We start from the raw sequence: 19545 nt of genomic DNA, 5'->3' as shown, positions 1-19545 counted from the left end.
CCAGGGAAGATGGAGCATTACAATGATGGCAGACTACTGTTGGATGCTTCAGAGAGACATTCCAGGTGCTACTCACAAGCGTAAATGTACCAAGAGAAGCCCCACAGGGAAGAAGAATCAATTTTAGTGTGTGTTAGTGAGCTCATTGCAGATAAAAAATGATTTTCATGAAACATTTGTAATAAAAAATTAATTTTATGAGTCTATTTTCATTTATTTTGAGGTATAGTCTTATTTAACATAGTTACTTAAATTGTCAGAAAAAGTGATGTCCTTTGACAAAACGGAGGTCATTTTCGGATTCACACTTAAAAACATAAAGATTACGTTGAATAACCAAAACAGCTCTTGAAAAAAATTTTTTTGCAGACCTGTGTAATTGATGCATAAATGTAGTTTAATTACGTTTTGTGCAGCTATCAGTGATTTTCATACTTTTACTTTCATTAATAATATCGATTTCTGATTTTCCAGCTTCCTTTAATCCAATTTCATTGACTGTCACTGCAAGTAGAGGAGACAATGTCACTGTAAGTTTTGTGAAGAAGTTTCCTAAGGATGAAGATGCTGTATTCTACAAGAACAGTGAGTCCAGGACCTGGCACATTTCCTTGTAGTACATCCATAAATCCATTACTCATTGTAAGCCCAGCCCCTGTTCTGCCTACAATTAGCTCTTAATGGATTTTAAAAAAAATTTAAACTGGAAAATATCATTCCATATGTGGTACATTTATACAAATGTGAGATGTTCCGTGGCAAGAAAAATAATTTGATAATTATGGTATTAAGGGAATCTGAATTTCATGCCATTTTATCATTCTATTAAATAAACTTATCCTTAGCTATATAATAATCTTCTTTATCTTTAGATTCCTTCCTTCATTCTGTACCAAAGCATGAAGTGCCACCTCTATTGGAATATTCTTTTGCAAATGTTCAGCCCAGTGACGCAAGTACCTACTTAGTACGCTACATTGGTGGCAATCACTTTAACACTGCCTTTATCAGATTAATCGTCAGACGTAAGTTTACCTAATATTTTATGTACTGCTGAAGTAATTCTTGCATAAATTAAACTACTGCTAAATTAAAAATGCACCAATTTGTCTTATGAGATTGATGAGATTGTATATTAATTAGGACTTGTCACTGCATTTTTTCCCCTTAGCTATCAATATAAAGCAGTATATTGTACTTTTACATCAGTTATCCCCATTCTGTAATGATTCCCCAGTTCTCGGTGAGCTGTAGGTGGGGAGATTTTTTTATGTCACATAGGATTTTTTATTTTTACACATTTAACCATCTCAAGTCAAGCATACAGACCAGTCAACTTCCCAAGACCACCTGAGATGCTTAAAACAAGGTCTTTTTCTCTCAGAGAAATGGGAATGCTTCACTACCTTAGACCATGAGATATACTGATAATAACTCCTTAACCACTCTAGACCAGGGATGTTGTTACTGACCCTTTCTGTACCAAAAATCAACAGGGCTTTTGGACTAAAACTTTTTTATGCTCTAGATCATTGAGGTTTGAGGCAATTACCAACCAAAGAGTTAACAGTAACCCCTTAACTACCCTAGGCCATCAGGAAAGTGTGTATTATCTCCTCACTTGGCATATTAGTATGAATAATTTCACCATTTATAACTTCAACATCCTAGTCCACCAGTTATGTTGTTTGCATGAACCTTCTACAACCTTAGAAGTCCAGAGAAGCTGTAATTAATCATTTCACTTTAATGGACCCTGACCAGTAAACATTGATAGCTATTCATTATGTTGTCCACCCAACTTAGGAAAATCAGTACCGCAGTCCATAACTGATGTGCTCACTAGGTACAGTGGATTTGAGACAATATTGGTTTTTGTATCTCCTTAGGCTATTAGACTCTTAGGCAACAGCAGATACAGGTGCGTCTCACAAAGTTAGAATATCATCAAAAAGTTAATTTATTTCAGTTATTCAATGCAGAAAGTGAAACTCACATATCAGATAGAGTCATTAGAAAGTGATCTATTTCAACTGTTTATTTCTGTTAATGTTGATAATTATGGCTTACAGCCAGTGAAAACCCAAAAGTCATTATCTCAGTAAATTAGAATACTTTATAACATCAGCTTGAAAAAATTATTTTAAAATCCGAATTGTAGGCCTACTGAAATGTATGTTGAGTAAATGGACTCAATTCTTGGTCGGGACTCCTTTGGCATCAATTACTTCATCAATGTGGCATGTAAGCGACCAGCCTGTGGCACTGCTGAGGTGTTATGGAAGCCCAGGTTGCTTTGATAACAGCCTTCAGCTCGTCTGCATTGTGGGGTCTGGTGTCTCTCATCTTCCTCTTGACAATACCCCATAGATTCTCTGTGGGTTAAAGTCAGGTCTCTCATCTTCCTCTTGACAATACCCCATAGATTCTCTGTGGGTTAAGGTCAGGCGAGTTTGCTGGCCAATCAAGCACACTGATACTGTTGTTTTTAAACCAGGTATTGGTGCTTTTAGCAGTGTGGACAGGCGCCAAGTCCTGCTGGAGAATTAAATTTCCATCTCCAAAAAGCTTGTCGGCAGAGGGAAGCATGAAGTGCTCTAAAATTTCCTTGCAGACAGCTGCGCTGACGTTGGTCTTGATAAAACACAGTGGACCTACACCAGAAGATGACATAGCTCCCCAAACTATCAATGATTGTGGAAACTTCACACTAGACTTCAAGCAGCTTGGATTGTCTGTCTCTCCACTGTTCCCCCAGACTTTGGGACTTTGATTTCCAAGGTCTAGTGTGAAGTAAGAACCAAAATAAATGAACTTTATGATGATATTCTAATTTTGTGAGATGCACCAGTATTTCAAGGTTCACGCATAGCATTTTTTGGGGGTCCTATTTTCCCAAATGAAGCATGATTTCAGTATGATGTTTTCATGCACTTTCCCATAGGCCTTTATACTTGCATAGAATAAAATGGCTCAAAAACACTTGTAAAAAATGTATTAACTTATGGTGTTTTTTCACAACTCAAAATAGATGCTGCCTAAAGAACTATGTGTGAATGAATCATTAGGGTTTATTTGCACTCATTTTTTTGTTTCTTTTTGAGCAAATCTTCACCAAAACACCCTCTTGGAAATTTCTTTCAATTCATTTAATGGCAATTCCACTTTGCTGTTCATTCAGTATGGGGAGTTTCTTGTGTCTTTTTTTTCAGTGGAAGACTTTTTGAAAAATTTCTGGGTGTAAAAACAACAATATGCATGCAGGGCCGGACTGGGACAAAAATTCAGCCCTGGCATTTGAAGGTACACAGGCCCACTTGTCGTACGGTGGTTACACACTAAGGCTAAGTGCACACGTTCAGGATTTTTCACGTTTTTTCGCTATAAAAATGCGAAAAAACGCTCACATTAAGCATCCTATTAATTAGAATGCATTCCGCAATTTTTGTGAGCAAGCTGCGTTTTTTTTCCAGAGCGGAAAAGCATTCCGGAAAAAAACGCAGCATGTTCATTATTTTGCGGAATCGCAGGGATTCTGCACACCTAGGAGTGCATTGATCCTCTTACTTTCCGCAAGGGGCTGTGCACACCACACGGGAAGTAAGCGGATCATGTGCGGTTGGTACCCAGGGTGGAGGAGAGGAGACTCTCCCCCATGGACTGAGCACCATATCCCTGTAAAAAAAAAAAAAAGAATTAAAATAAAAAATATTGATATACTTACCTTCCGGCGTCCCCCGGAGTCCTCCCGCCTCTCAACAGTGCACGCGGCGCCTTCCGTTCCCAGGGATGCTGTGTGCGAAGGACCTGGGATGATGTTGTGGAGGTGTCAGTGCACGCTTAGTGGAGATGGGATTTCATAAACCCATCCACTATGCTGTAACATCTGGCTGCTACGGATAGGACACTGCATCAACTCCACAACAAATACGCCAAGTGGAAACATACCCTCAGCCATCAGATTTCCTTTAAGATCCCACAGGTGCCATCTATGTCCCATGGTTGACTATTAGGCTATGTGCACACGTTGTGGATTTTGCTGCGGATCTGCAGCAGGTTTCCATGCGTTTACAGTACAATGTAAACTTATGGAAAACGCAATCCGCTGTGCCTATGCTGCAGAAAAAAACGCGCGGAAACGCTGCAGGTTACATTCCACAGCATGTCAACTCTTTGTGCGGAATCTGCTGCGGTTTACCGCAGGTGGAATCCGCACAAAATCTGCGGTAAGTTCGCTGTAAATCTGCAGGTAAAACGCAGTGCCTTTTACCTGCAGATTTCATCTGAAATCCGCTGTGGAAAAATCCGCAGCCATCAAAACTACGTGTGCACATAGCCTTTTCCCTGCTTTTGAGAACTATAACTCCCAGCATGTACAGCAGCTCCTATGGCATGCTGGGAGTATAGTTCACCACAGGAGTGGTGTTTTTTTTACCTAGTGCCGTGAAAGAAGAGTAGACACAGCTTTTTTTCTTAATTCTATTAGTGCTTGCCTCTTAGCTAGTTCCAGGTACAACTCCGGGCTTTCTGTGCTTCAGCTCCATGCACTCAGGGAAAAGTTATCAGCAGCTCGTAAATCCTTTCTGTCCCTGCCGCCTGGCTGGACAGGAGGAAGTGGGCTTCTGATGTCCTGACTCCTGACCCCCGGCTGCCGTAAGTGGCAGGGTCCCGTCCCAGCAGCACAGAAGAGCAGAGCGCGCCTCTCCCCCTGCCCTGTGTCTATGTTACCATGACAGCTGCCGCTGGTGTTCAGACCATCAACTTCATCCTGTCTACTGCGTGGCGGCCGCAGTGATTTTAGAAGTGCAGCGCGATCCTGTGCACAAGGCAAGCTGATGCTGCCAAGTGCGCTGGCAGGAGAAAACAGAACGCCGGCTGACAGCATGAAGGGGGCAACAGATCGAGCGGCCCACTACAGGGACCGGCCCTTCTGGCATTTGCCAGAAATGCCCGATGGCCAGTCCGGCCCTGTATGCATGTCACTTATATGAAGAAGATATGAAAAAACTCTTCCAAAACTCTTCAAAACTTGAGGAAACTCTCTAGGAAAAGGAAATTCGCCACAAAATAAGAGTGTTCCTGAAGTGGTTTCTGCTTGAAAAACACATGATTTTTTAACTTCTCAAAAACTCTGTGTGAACATAGACTTAGATTTATATTTTGCAGAATAGCTTTGACCACCAGTACTATCCATTCTCTGCTTAAGTTATAGTAGTAAAAGTGATGACTTTTTTAATTGTTTGCCATCCTACGATGTACATAAATGGTGCTGTGTAAAACATACTCTGCCTGTTAGGATAGGGTGATAGATAAGAAACAGAAATGCTTAGGCTTAGTGTTCTGTATTATAAAGGAAGCCATACATTATATGCATTTTTGGTATTAAAATATAGCAAATACTTAGAATTACCTTATGTTAAGAATAATGAGGACAAATACAGGTCTGGCAAAAATTAAGAGACCACCACATCAAAACCCTGTCATGGTCAGCCCAATCTCCAGACCTGAGCCCCATTGAAAACCTCTGGAATGTAATCAAGAGGATGATAGATAGTCACAAGCCATCAAACAAAGAAGAACTGCTTAAATTTTTGCGCCAGAAGCAGTGTGACAGACTGGTGGAAAGCATGCCAAGACACATGAAAGCTGTGATTAAAAATCATGGTTATTCCACAAAATATTGATTTCTGAACTCTACCTGAGTTAAAACATTAGTATTGTTGTTTCTAAATGTTCATGAACTTGTTTTCTTTGCAGTATTTGAGGTCTGCAAGCACTGTTTTTTTTATTTTGACAATTTTTCTTTGTCAGAAAAACAAAAAACAAAACGTATTGCTTGGAAATTCAGGGACATGTCAGAAGTTTATAGAATAAAAGAACAATTTTTCATTTTACCCCAAAATATACCTATAAAAAGAAAAATCAGACACACTGAACATTTTGCAGTGGTCTCTTAATTCTTGCCAGAGCTGTATGTTACTGCATAGAACAGTTATAAAAAGTTGGCAGCCATCCAGCAATATTAGGCTGTCAGAAGTCTTTGATATTGAATTCTGCCATGTTGCATCATTTTTATTTTCCAGGATGTGGAGCGCAGAATTGGGGACCACAGTGTAACAAAACCTGCCCTGAATGCAACAACAATGGGGTTTGTCATGAGGACACAGGGGAATGTATTTGCCCTCCAGGATTCATGGGGACTACATGTGAAATGGGTGAGCATTAGCCATAGGATTCATACACTTCTTCACTTGGTGTCAAATAATGAATGAAGCATATTCCTTAAATTGTGAAATTATAGACCAATTTAATTAAGAAAATACCAATAAACAGTGGAAAATGAGTAGCTGTTGACCAAATCAGAATTTGTGTAGGCATATTACAACGGGCCATAGGAAATGCAGATGCCACTTACTGGCTTAAAGTTCTGTTTCGAAGGGTATGAAATGGTATACAAAGACCATATGTAGATATGAGATGGCCAAATGCTTATTCTTTATATATTATTACACATTTTTCAAAAAAATCGATCTAGGAGCATTTTCTACAATTGTCTAAATTAAAAATAAAACAAGAAAAAAATATTTACAAGCAGAAAAAATACATTGTCACTATCTAAAAATGTGGGTAGGGTCTTACTTCAAGACTGACATTTAAACCTGTATTTTTTAATGAAATTTTGGTGTTAACAGTACAGTTCTACTTCACCGTCCACATACCCCAGCTAGACTTTAGATGAAGCCTAGACCAGATCTGGGTGGACCGCGAGCCAAGTGCAGCCTTTGGCCGTTCCTGTCCGGCCTGTGGAGAGGGACAGTCATCCTGGGGATACAGATACCGGTGAATACAATGATGGAACAGGGAGGGAGGCATCATCTTACGCCTTTGAACCTTTGTGTCTGAGAGGGCAGCAGGCATGATGATGTCACTACTTTTCGAAAGCTGTGTGGAGCCTCATATGATGGGGACATCATACTGTGTAGGTGTTGTGTCTGGACATCACACTGTGTGGGAGGCTGTGTTATGATATCATACTGCATGGGGGGCTGTGAGAGGACATCATAGTGTGTGGGGGGCTTTGAGAGGACATCATACTATGTGGGTGATGTGCGGATACACTAGGGTTTATGCATAGATTTTCCCTATAGAGTTACATTACATGCGGAAAATTGGCAAATGAAAAATTCAATGAAAAAACTCAGGTAACCAAATTTATATAATAGGTGCTAAAATGCTGCAAAAAATCTGCAACATCAAAAGCTCACTTAATACTCATTGTGGGAGCCTAACCTAAGATTAAATCCCCACATTGAGATATTAGTGAGTTTTGACACTGTGTATTTTTTCAGCGCAATAAATTCAGCGTCTTCCAGTTCCAGCAAAATAGATGGGATTTATAGAAATTTCATGCCCACAGTATTTTTTAGGCAGCTTAAACAGACATGCGATGTGTGTTTGAAATCCACAACACGTCAATTTTTATTGTGGATACACTGAGTTTTATATGCGGATTTTCCCCATAGACTTGCATTAGATGCATAAAATCCACAGGTAAAAAAAGTGTTCTGTTGCAGAAACGTGCTAAAAATGCATGTAATCCACATCAATAAAGTTTTGTCAAAGCCAAACACTCGGAAATATCAAAAACAAAAAGTTTTGTTTAAAATATGACACACCAAAATAAGATAAAAACTGCAGCGTCAAAAGAGCAAAGAAAAACACACTAAAAACTTTGAAAAAAACAAAAGTAATCAATTTACCTACTAATAGGTTCAGCAAATCTGCAACATCAAACACTCACTAAACAATCATCGTAACCAATGTACAATGCTTTTCCGTAGCATGTGGTGAACACAGATTTGGAAGAACCTGCAAGGAGAGCTGTGGAGAAAAGGAGACGTGCAAGTCACAAATGTTTTGCCTCATAGATCCATATGGCTGCTCTTGTGCCTCAGGCTGGACTGGACTAATGTGTGATGAAGGTACACAAGATGAGTATGCAGATTTGTGAGAACACCAGGCACACCAACCTCATAAGCCATAGTTCCACCTATTAGCATTATAGCAATATTACAGTTAATCACTAGATCCAAAAAAAGATGCAACCTATGGATATATACAGAGGTTACGGAAAATATTCATACCCCTTTAAATGTTTCACTCTTTGTGTCATTGTAGCCATTTTGTCAATTCAAAAAAGTTCATTTTTTTCACATTAATGTACACTCTGCACCCCATCTTGACTGAAAAAAAGAGAAATGAAGATATTTTTGCAAATTTATTCAAAAAGAAAAACTGAAATATCACATGGTCATAAGTATTCAGACCCTTTGCTCAGTATTGATTAGAAGCACCCTTTTGAGCTAGTACAGCCATGAGTCTTGGGAATGATACAGCAAGTTTTTAACACCTGGATTTGGGGATCCTCTGCCATTCCTCCTTGCAGATCCTCTCCAGTTCCGTCAAGTTGGAGGGTGAACATTGGTGGACAGCCATTTTCAGGTCTCTCCAGAGATGCTCAATTGGGTTTAGGTCTGGGTCCTGGCTGGGCCAGTAAAGAATGGTCACAGAGTGGTTCTGAAGCCACTCCTTTGTTATTTTAGCTGTGTGCTTAGGGTCATTGTCTTGTTGGAAGGTGAACCTTCGGCCAAGTTTGAGGTCCAGAGCACTCTGGAAGAGGTTTTTATCCAGGATATCTCTGTACTTGGCCACATTCATGTTTCCTTCAATAGCAACCAGTCATCCAGTCACTGCAGCTGAAAAACACCCCCATAGCATGATGCTGCCACCACTATGTTTCACTGTTGGAGTTATATTGGGCAGGTGATGAGCAGTGCCAGGTTTTCTCCACACATACTGCTTAGAATTATCACCAAAAAGGTCTATCTTCATCTCATCAGACCAGAGAATCTTATTTCTCATAGTCTAGGAGTCTTGATGTGTTATAACCAAACAATATGCTGGCTTTCACAATTCTTGCACTAAGGAGAGGCTTCCATCAGGCCACTCTGCCATAAAGGCCCGATTAGTGGAGGGCTGCAGAGATAGCTGACTTTTTGGAACTTTCTCCCATCTCCCTACTGCATATCTGGAGCTCAGGCACAGTGAGCATGGGGTTCTTCTTTACCTCTTTCACCAAGGCTCTTCTCCCACGATTGCTCAGTTTGGCTGGACCACCAGGTCTAGGAAGACTTCTGGTGGTCTCAGACCTCTTCCATTTAAGGATTATGGACACCACTGTGCTCTTAGGAACCTTGAGTACTGCAGAAATTCTGTTGTAACCTTGGCCAGATCTGTGCCTTGCCACAATTCTGTCTCTGAGCTCCTTGGCCAGTTCCTTTGACCTCATGATTCTCATTTGGTCTGACATGCACTGTGAGATGTGAGGGCTTATATAGACAGGTGTGTGCATTTCCAAATCAAGTCCTATCAATTTAATTAAACACATCTTGCCTCCAATGAAGGAGTAGAACCATCTCAAGGAGGATCACAAGGAAATGGACAGCATGTGAGTTAAATATGAGTGTCTGAGCAAAGGGTCTGAATATTTATAACCATTTCATGATATTTCAGCTTTTCTTTTCTATTAAATTTGCAAAAATGTATACATTTCTGTTTTTTCGGTTAAGATGGGGTGCAGAGTGTGCATTAATGTGAAAAAAATGAACTTGATGCTATTGGGGTGTTTTTCAGCTGCAGGGACAGGACGACTGGTTGCCATTGAAGGAAACATGAATGTGGCCAAGTACAGAAATATTCTGGATGAAAACCTCTTCCAGAGTGCTTTGGACCTCAGACTTGGCCGAAGGTTCACCTTCCAACAAAACAATGACCCTAAGCACATGGCTACAATAACAAATGAGTGGCTTCAGAACAACTCTGTGACCATTCTTGACTGGCCCAGCCAGAGCCCTGACCTGAACCCAATTGAGCATCTCTGGAGAGACCTGAAAATGGCTGTCCACCAACGTTCACAATCCAACCTGACAGAACTGGAGAGGATCTGCAAGGAAGAATGGCAGAGGATCCCTAAATCCAGGTGTGAAAAACTTGTATCATTCCCAAGAAGACTCGTGGCTGCACTAGCTCAAAAGGTTGCTAGTACAATACTGAGAAAAGGGTCTGAATACTTATGACCATGTGATATTTCAGTTTTTCTTTTTTTAATAAATTTGCAAAAATTTCTACATATCTTGGTTTTTTTCAGTCAAGATGGGGTGCAGAGTATACATTAATGAGAAAAAAAAATGAACTTTTTTGAATTTACCAAATGGCTGCAATGAAACAAAGAGTGAAAATTTAAAAGGGCCTGAATACTTTCCATACCCACTGTATATATACACAGTATCTCTCAAAAGTGAGTACACCCCTTTGATTTTTGAAAATATTTTATTATATCTTTTCATGAGACAACACTGATTTGACACTTTCATACAATGTAAAGTAGTCAGTGTACAGCTTGTATAACAGTGTAAATTTGGTGTGCCCTCTAAATAATTCAACTTACACCCATTAATATCTAAACCACTGGCAACAAAAGTGAGTACACGCCTAAGTAAAAATGGCCAAATTGTGCCCAATTAACCATTTTCACTCCAGGGTGTTATGTGACTCATTAGTGTTACAAGGTCTCAGGTGTGAATGTGGAGCAGGTATGTTAACCCTTTAATAACCTCCAGTACACCTTTTAACTGCGCTGAAGTTTAAGGTTATAGCGGCCCCCAGAGTCGGAATTTCTCCGGGGTCTTGGCTACCGGGGTAACTGAGACCCCAGAGAACATGATTCGGGTTGGTTTTATGGTTAGCCTAGTCAGCCAAAGCTATTGACACATTCTGTGGGATCCATGCCTGGTTCATTTGAATGATTGTTAGCTTTCCCATGTTGGCTGTGTACAGGAAGATCACACCCTCTGCCATGCTAAACACACATTCGGACAGTATAAGTATAGTAAAAGCTAAATGGGTCAAACCTCTCTGTTAGTACATAGGGACTTGTGAACACGTAGTCTTCAACCATGTTGTTGTAATGCTGACTCCTGCTAATACAGACCATCAGATGGTGGTGCCAGATGTAGTGGCGTTCTGAGAAAGTTTTGCCACATTTCGGCCATGTTAACATTGCCTTCCAAAGTGGTAGTGATTTGTTGGTGATTTCCTCCTCCTTTGCCTTGTTCTTCCACTGAGTCACCCCTGTCAGGTGGGAATGCTGTTGGAGCGCCACCAAGGGCCGTGGGGTACTCGGTACTGGGCTGGGCAGTGTTCTTAAAGGGGAAGTGTCGTGGCAGCAGTGACCCGGTCCATGGCCCTGGGCGTCCAATAAAAATGAAAAAGGGGAATAGGAGAGGGGATAAATGAAATAGTTTGTGATGCCACCTGTGGTACTCGGCAATAAAGGTGTTAGCTGACGCTGCTTCAGAGTCCGCTGGGGCTTTGGGTGATGCAGCAGAGTTGGTACAACTCTCCACAGGTAGAGCTAGACCCCAAGGCAACTGTATGTATAAGTGATGAGATAATGATGGTGGTTGTAGTGCAGGGCAGATGGTGTAGCAAACAAATTTGAAGACTCAGCGGGGTTGTAGTTTCCTTTACCTTTACTGGATGCATAGAGGTGCAGACCGGAGCACTGGTTACAGATGACAATGGAAGTCCAGGCAGCCTGAAGCAATTTAGTATCCATTCAGCCAGCTGGGTTGGAGGCCTTTTTTCTGCACTTCTCTCTCTGAGGTCCTTGCTGCCTAAAGCTATGCTCAGTCCTCTGTTCCTTTCACTTTCTGACAAAAAACATTACCCGCATGGCAGGCAGCTTTCACAGGTGTCGCTCCTCGTGGCGTCTCTGGGCTCTAACCTGCTGCTGTGCCTTCAGGTGTGTGATGGAGCCAGGGAACCTGCAATCCCCTGCCCTCCAGATTTAGCTGCTGGGACCGTGGTACCCTGCAGCCAAGGACTCCGGTGTCCAGTTCTAGCGCTGAGCTCTGGGATGAGCGTGGTCACAGCTCCTCTTCCCAAGCTTTCCTATACTTCTCGCTTTCTCGCTGACTCAGACTGCAACTCTAGTCTGGGGGATGAGCTCCTTACTTTTCCAGTCCCCAGCACTGACTGACAAACTCGATCTCGATTCAGTGCTGGAAGTAATAATAGTATGTTTTCCTTGTAGCGGGGATCCAGCAGGATCGCCACCTAGTAATCAGCAGTGGTAACAATCCGGGCAACTCAGCGGTCGTTGCTCAGGCACAGCAGTATGTATTGGCTCATGTGTGCCAGGCAGCCCATAAGCAATGACAAGCTGTCATCAGTGGGAGGTGTATGGTCTGGGTTCACTGTATCCCCCAGTCATGCTCTAGTGATGCTCATGAGCTGCTTTGAATGCCACCCTGCTGTGAAGATGGTTCCTCCACCTCCTCATCATCATCCAAAACTGTCCCCTGGCTGGACAGTTATATACTTGTTGGTACAGTAATCCACCCTTTGAAGCATGTGGGGATGACAGGCCTGATAATGGTGTGAATGGTCCCTGTTCCTCCTGCTCCTCTTCCTCCTGTGCCACCACCTCATCCATCATCACTAGTGTTGAGCATTCCGATACCGCAAGTATCGGGTATCGGCCGATATTTGCTGTATCGGAATTCCGATACCGAGATCCGATACTTTTGTGGTATCGGGTATCGGTATCGAAACAACATTAATGTGTAAAATAAAGAATTAAAATAAAAAATATTGCTATACTCACCTCTCCGACGCAGCCTGCACCTTACCGAGGGAACCGGCAGCGTTGTTTGCTTAAAATTCGCGCTTTAACTTCCTTACGCGAAGTCCCGGCTTGTGATTGGTCGCGCGCCGCCCATGTGGCCGGGACGCAACCAATCACAGCAAGCCGTGACGTAATTTCAGGTCCTTCAGGATTTTAAAATTACGTTCCGGCGTTGTGATTGGTTGCGTCGCGGTCACATGGGCGACGCGACCAATCACAAGCCGTGACGTCACGGGAGGCAGGAGACGCGCGCATTTTAAAATGCGCGCGTGTCCAGCCTCCCGTGACGTCACGGCTTGTGATTGGTCGCGTCGCCCATGTGACCGCGACGCAACCAATCACAACGCCGGAACGTAATTTTAAAATCCTGAAGGACCTGAAATTACGTCACGGCTTGCTGTGATTGGTTGCGTCCTGGCCACATGGGCGGCGCGCGACCAATCACAAGCCGGGACTTCGCGTAAGGAAGTTAAAGCGCGAATTTTAAGCAAACAACGCTGCCGGTTCCCTTGGTAAGGTGCAGGCTGCGTCGGAGAGGTGAGTATAGCAATATTTTTTATTTTAATTCTTTATTTTACACATTAATATGGTTCCCAGGGCCTGAAGGAGAGTTTCCTCTCCTTCAGACCCTGGGAACCATGAGGGATACCGTCCGATACATGAGTCCCATTGACTTGTATTGGTATCGGGTATCGGTATCGGATTAGATCCGATACTTTGCCGGTATCGGCCGATACTTTCCGATACCGATACTTTCAAGTATCGGACGGTATCGCTCAACACTAATCATCACCTTAAGTGTTTTTCCCAGCAGGCATAGAAGTGATATAGTAACGCTCATGATGGGGTCATCAGTGTTGGCTATGTTGGGGAAGTAAGTCAAGCAGCACAACACAGCACACATGTCCTTCCTCGAGGCCCAATGTTTGGTGTTGAAGTAGCGTTGTTCCTCAGAGTGATTCACCCGCGCATGCTGCAGCTGAGACTCCACTATTGCCTGCTGCTACATGCACAGTGTCTCCAATTAATACAAGGTGGAGTTGCACCTTGTTGGTATGTTGCATATGAGGTGGAGAGCTGGAAGGCAGAAGTGACGCTCCAGAGCAGTTAGGTGAGCATCAGCAGGGTAAGCACACTGAAAAAGCGATTTGTCCCCCATACAGATCAGCTCAGAACAGCCTGCTGTCGTTTCCCCCTGGCAATGCTTAAGTTGGTGGTGAAGGTCTTACTGTGACCAGATGAGGAGGCAGAGGAAGAAGCAGAGAAGGCAACCTGGACAGAGAAATGTCCAGCAATCCTTGGTGGTGATAGGACATGCACTAGAACGCCTCTTTCTTAGCTGCCACTACATTTATTTACTCAGTGGGCAGTTAGGGAGATGTAATGTCCCTTGCTGTGCTTACAGGTCCACATATTGGTGGTTATGTGGAACTTGCCACTAATGGTGTTGCTCAGTGGACACCTGATTTGGTCCGTAACATGTGTGTGCAGTGTAGGGATGGCCCACCTGGAATAGTAATGGCGGCTGGGAACAAGGTACTGCAGGACAACCACCACCATCAGTTTTTTTAAAACTGTCCATCTCCACCAGCCGGAATAGCAGCATTTCAAAGGTCAGAAATTTGGAAATGCTGTCATTCAGGACCGTGGCTTGTGGGTGGTTAGGGGCTATTTCCTCTTTCTTTCAAGGATTTGGGGGATGGAGAGCTGAACACGTCCATGGGACGGTGTAGAGATGCTCGGTGACACTGCTGCTGCTGGTGGTGGTGCTGTCACATCCTCTCTTTGCAGGGAGGTAGGTGGCCCTGTTGATCGTGAGGGGGAGGAAGAGACCGGGACCGCAGCACATGAGGGAGCAGGAGGAGGCTCAAATCTGTCATGCTTTTTAAGGTGTGTATTCCACTGCACCTCGTGTTTAGAAATCAGATGCCTCATCATGCAGTTGGTGCTCAGATTCAGAATATTTATGCCTCGCTTCAGGCTCTGACTGCATAGCATGCAAACCACCCATGTCTTTTCTTCAGCACATTGTCTGAAGAAATGCAGGGCGCTCCTTTGAGCTGGCTTTGGTGTTCTCATTTGCTCAGCGAAGTGGGCAGTAGCAGGGCAGCATGACCACGTCCTCTTCCTCTGGACTGCACATGTCACTAGGATGGCCTTTGCTCAATGTGGGGTCTAGGACATTATCATCCAACACCCCCCCTGCTTTATCTTCCACTCGTCCTTCACCCCTCCCCTCCTTGCTGGTCTGCACACTTCAGAACGACACTGCAACTGTGTTTCATCATCCTCTGAGATGTGATGCGGTGGTCCATTGACCCTGTAGCCCTTCCATGTACTCATCCTCCAACATAACAAGTGCTTGGGCATCAGTGCATTCAGTCTCTTCCACTTCTGGGGCAGGTCCAGTTGGATGGGCCATGGAACCCCAGTGGCGAACTCATCAAAAAGAAGAGACTGATGCATGATTTGGGACTCAGACTGCATTGCTGATTTGCAAGCAGGTGAGGTGGAAGCTGGATGACCATTGTCCTCTGGTACCAACTCTGTGTTTTCTGCAGGGGACCATGTGGAAAACAATGTGAAGGAACTGGAGACAATCTCAGCCATCTAATCTAACACTGCCTCAATATGTTCTGGCCTCAACAATGGTGTAGCGGTACTCAGCACTATGATATGACGCAGAACATCTTATCGAATTCGTGCACCAGAGGATTTGGTTTCATTTGGGCATGTAGCAGGCACACAGCGACCATGTCATCTTCCTGCAGCAGCTACACCCCCACCACCAGCAGCAGCTACACCAGCAACACCAGGGCCACGTCCATGTCCCCTATTTCTTGCTCTCCTCATTTTTGGATGTGTTTTTGAGGCACGCTACTCCCACATGCACGGGTGAAGAGTAGAACAATTTGTTTTTACGCACGCTATTCCCACAGACACAGATGCAGAGTAGAGCAATTTGTTTTTATGCACACTACTGCTACAAATACAGGGTGCAGAGTACAAAACATTGGTTGTAGGCACACTACTCCCACAGACATGGATGCAGAGTACAAAAAATTGGTTAGGCATACTGCTCTCACAGACACGGGTGCAGAGTAGAAAAAAAATGATTGTGGGCACACTACTCCCACAGACTTGAGTGCAGACTACACACAGAGAGGCTTTTTTACAGAGTGTGCACACACAAAACTTAATATGTCCCTCACTCCAGCTGTGTCCTGTCCCTACGCTAGGCAGAGCAGCAAGGCTGCGTCATCCATGATCCAGCATTTATACAATCATACATGTCAATATTTAACATGGCTGTGATGGCTTCGGAAGTGCCCACAGCCTAAAAGCTTGATAATTGCCTTTCAACAAACTTTATTCGTCATGCAAACCTGAACAGTAAACTGGACTTTCGGTTAAAAGTTTGTGTTCTGGGTTCGGTACCAAACACTAGCTTCAGTTCGGATTCTCTCATCCCTAATCATGGATACTTTTGTACAATAAAACTTTTTGCTTAAAATAGAAATGTGCCCTTTTGATGCAATGAAACCTCATCCCTAAAATATCATAGAAACAATGACATATGATTACTTTAATCAAGAAGCAATACTTAATGAACTTGTATTTTAGCTTGTCCAAAGGATTTCTATGGACCTGACTGCAAGTTGAAGTGTCTCTGCACCAGGGGTACATGTGATCGCTTCAAAGGGTGTATTTGTCCACAAGGGTGGCGTGGGCTGCACTGTGAAAACGAAGGTAAAGCAAGGTAACACTGTATTGTTATATATTGATGACAGGGAAAAAAATAAATACTCTTTATGATTATTATTTTTGTTGCATGTATCAACAGTTATGCTGGAATCACACATGCAGTTTTTAACGCATTTTTTAAGCACAGGAGTAAAAGCAAAAGTCACTTATTAAAAATGATGAGCCAATGATCATGCTTTAAAGGGAATCTGTCAGTAGGATCAACCGTGAATAAAATGATGCCTTGATATGTGTGATCTGATGTCTTATTCCAAAGAAATCCACATCATTTTTTTTAATATGTAAATGAGTTGTTAAGATCTATGAGCCGTACACACACACGTCTCACACTGGTGATTCCTCCTTTCATTTAAAATAAGCTCTGGAGGCAGATTCCCGGGGAGATCTGTGTCCAGCCCATAGTCCTTAACTCATTTACATATTAAGATTGTGAGCCCTCGCGGGCAGGGTCCTCTCTCCTCCTGTACCAGTTGTGACTTGTATTGTTCAAGATTATTGTACTTGTTTTTATTATGTATACCCCTCCTCACATGGAATAAATGGCGCTATAATAATGAATAATAATAATATTAAGATAAATGTGAATTTCTGTGGAATAAGATATCAGATAGCAGCTATCAATGTACATTGTATTCATCTTTCCATGACGTTACATGCCATGTAGACATGGTGTCCCATGCATATAAATTACTCTTAAATGAGTTGAAATAGAAAGATACAGTAAATACTTTCTAATATAAGTATAAACTTACTAATATACCCCAATTCTCTGGTCCATCCCTGGTAACAGGATCCAGGTCTTTGGTACTGTGCCAGACACAGGACGGTATTTCTTGTATATGCAGATGATAACAGTATTTTGTGAAGGGGGCTGTCTCATTGCTTATTTTAATATTACATGACTAATTCCAGCAATTAAATGTTAGCTGGAGATCTGAATGATGGGAAGCTCCTGAGAACCTGAACACTGTACATGGCTATCTCTAGCAGGCTCATAAAGAATGACTTGAGTTATGACTCACATGGTCAGTCATTGTTCCCTTAAGCCAAGGGTGGGGAATCTTGGATATTTATGCCATCCTTCGGGGGCCGTACAAACTCCGCCCACAAAGTACATGCTGACTCTGGCACTGGTGTCAGGACGTAATCTTTAATTGCATGCCCTTCAGTGTTCAGTAGTGAACACTGCGTGTGTGTGCCAACAGAGCAAGAAGAAATTAATGAGCTGGTTGTTATCAAAATGCAGCTCCTTGCCCAGGAATGCGGTCACTGAGAATCTGCTGGAGAGCCTGATAAAAGGTCATCGAGGGCCGTAAATGGCCCTGGGGCCTGAGGTTCCCCACCCCTGCCTTAAGCCATCACCCTTTTTGGCTTATACATTTCCTGTGACAGAGAAGTAGGCTTAATGTAGCTATTTTAGCTGGCCATGTTCACAGACTGCTCCGATCACAAACTGACACAAAAAATGCTTTCCTGTTCCAAACACAGGGCTAGAAGCCAAGTTGGCAGAAGCAAGGATGGAGCATAGGACCAGGGCACCAGGCCTAATGTAACCAGTACTTAAACCAATTTAGCCACTATTTTTCCCAGCATAGCAAAACAGTTTTAAAATGTGGTTTTAATATAATTTTCAGTATTCTTACTTCCATGCCCATGTCCAACATTTTAATAGCAGCTTAATTGAGATAAGATAAGGATTTTTTGAGATCTGAATTGATATGTGATTCTTACATTGCAGGTAAACCATACATCCCACCTCAGATACAAGAGATGGAAACCACACTGGAATTAAATTCAGGAATTGAATTCGAACCAACCTGCAGGGTCAGTGGCTATCCAAAACCAACCGCTCAAGAGGTTCTTCTTTTCAAAGAAGATGGCACCATGTTTCAGGTATTTTTATTAACAATATGTATCACTAGTGTACCACCCATACTTATTCAGGACCCCACCTAGAATAAAAACAGTGGATACTAACCTCCCATCAGTGATGTGACATTGTTGTACCTCGTACATGCTGGAGCAAATCAGAAGCCGCTATTTGGCTGCAGCTCATGAATATTCCGCCTGGACGGATGTCCGCTCTGACGAAATAGTAAAGGCTGTAGCTGATAGGCAGCCGTCCTTGGCATATACAATGATATTCCACAGTACTTTACAGACATCAGCATCTCTGTCCCATTGGGGCTCACAATCTGGATTCCCTATTGGTATGTCTTTGGAGTGTGAGAGTAAACCAGAATATCCAGAGAAAACCCACACAAACTCGGGGAGAACATACAAACTCCAGGCAGATGTTGTCCTTGGTAGGATTTGAACCCAGGACCCCAGCACCAGAAAGCAACAGGGATAGCCTCTGAGCCACCCTGCTGCCCAAATGTTTATGATAAAATGTATTAATGACCTCATCAACATCAGTGTCATCTTTACCACTTTGTGTTGGAAAGAGGGTTTTCAGAGAACAGGCTCAATATATTATTTTATTTCCAATTCTTTATATTCTGCCAGCAAGTAGTGCAGTACTTTACAAAGACAACTATCAGTCACTGTCCCCAAAAGAGCTTACAATCTAATTTTATTATATCAGATAATTGCTCACCGGGGCAAATATATTTTCTGGAGTGTGGGAGGAAATTAGTGCAAACTTGGGGAAAATATAAAAACTCCATGCAGTTATGGCCCTTGGTCAAATACTAGCCCAATACCCCAATGGTGTATGACAACAGTGCTAACTACTGAGCCACCATACAGCCCACTACTATCGAGGAAAGAATAAGTCATTTTTTAAACAGTCTTGGTAAAATTGTAATGAGTCCATAATGAAAATATATATTTGTTAAAAACTATTCCCACCTTATGCACTCATTGCATACACACGAATGAATTTAATGTATATATTTGTTTATAAAATGTACAATTTTTCTGAAATCTACAATAGTATTTGTAGCGCCCCCACTGCCGCAGGGCCGAGGGGTACCCGGTACCGGGCCTCTGAGTCTCTGTCCTGGGGTTGTCACGGTGGCTAGACCCGG

The 19545-nt window shown here is 42.7% G+C and overlaps 1 protein-coding gene across 1 annotated transcript in view; it reads left to right on the top strand.

The window, feature by feature from the left end:
- Positions 1–19545, top strand: part of TEK (TEK receptor tyrosine kinase) — a 244804-nt gene that overhangs the window by 132351 nt on the left and 92908 nt on the right. Inside the window, exons 3-8 of the mRNA XM_077249274.1 lie at positions 475–585; positions 873–1025; positions 6084–6215; positions 7842–7982; positions 16373–16498; positions 18252–18406. Of these exons, the coding sequence (XP_077105389.1) occupies positions 475–585; positions 873–1025; positions 6084–6215; positions 7842–7982; positions 16373–16498; positions 18252–18406 (818 nt within the window). The remainder of the gene's footprint in view (positions 1–474; positions 586–872; positions 1026–6083; positions 6216–7841; positions 7983–16372; positions 16499–18251; positions 18407–19545) is intronic.

The sequence above is a fragment of the Ranitomeya variabilis genome, chromosome 1, assembly GCF_051348905.1.
Source record: "Ranitomeya variabilis isolate aRanVar5 chromosome 1, aRanVar5.hap1, whole genome shotgun sequence".
Taxonomy (NCBI): Eukaryota; Metazoa; Chordata; class Amphibia; order Anura; family Dendrobatidae; genus Ranitomeya; species Ranitomeya variabilis.
This window is presented reverse-complemented; position numbering and strand designations above follow the sequence as displayed.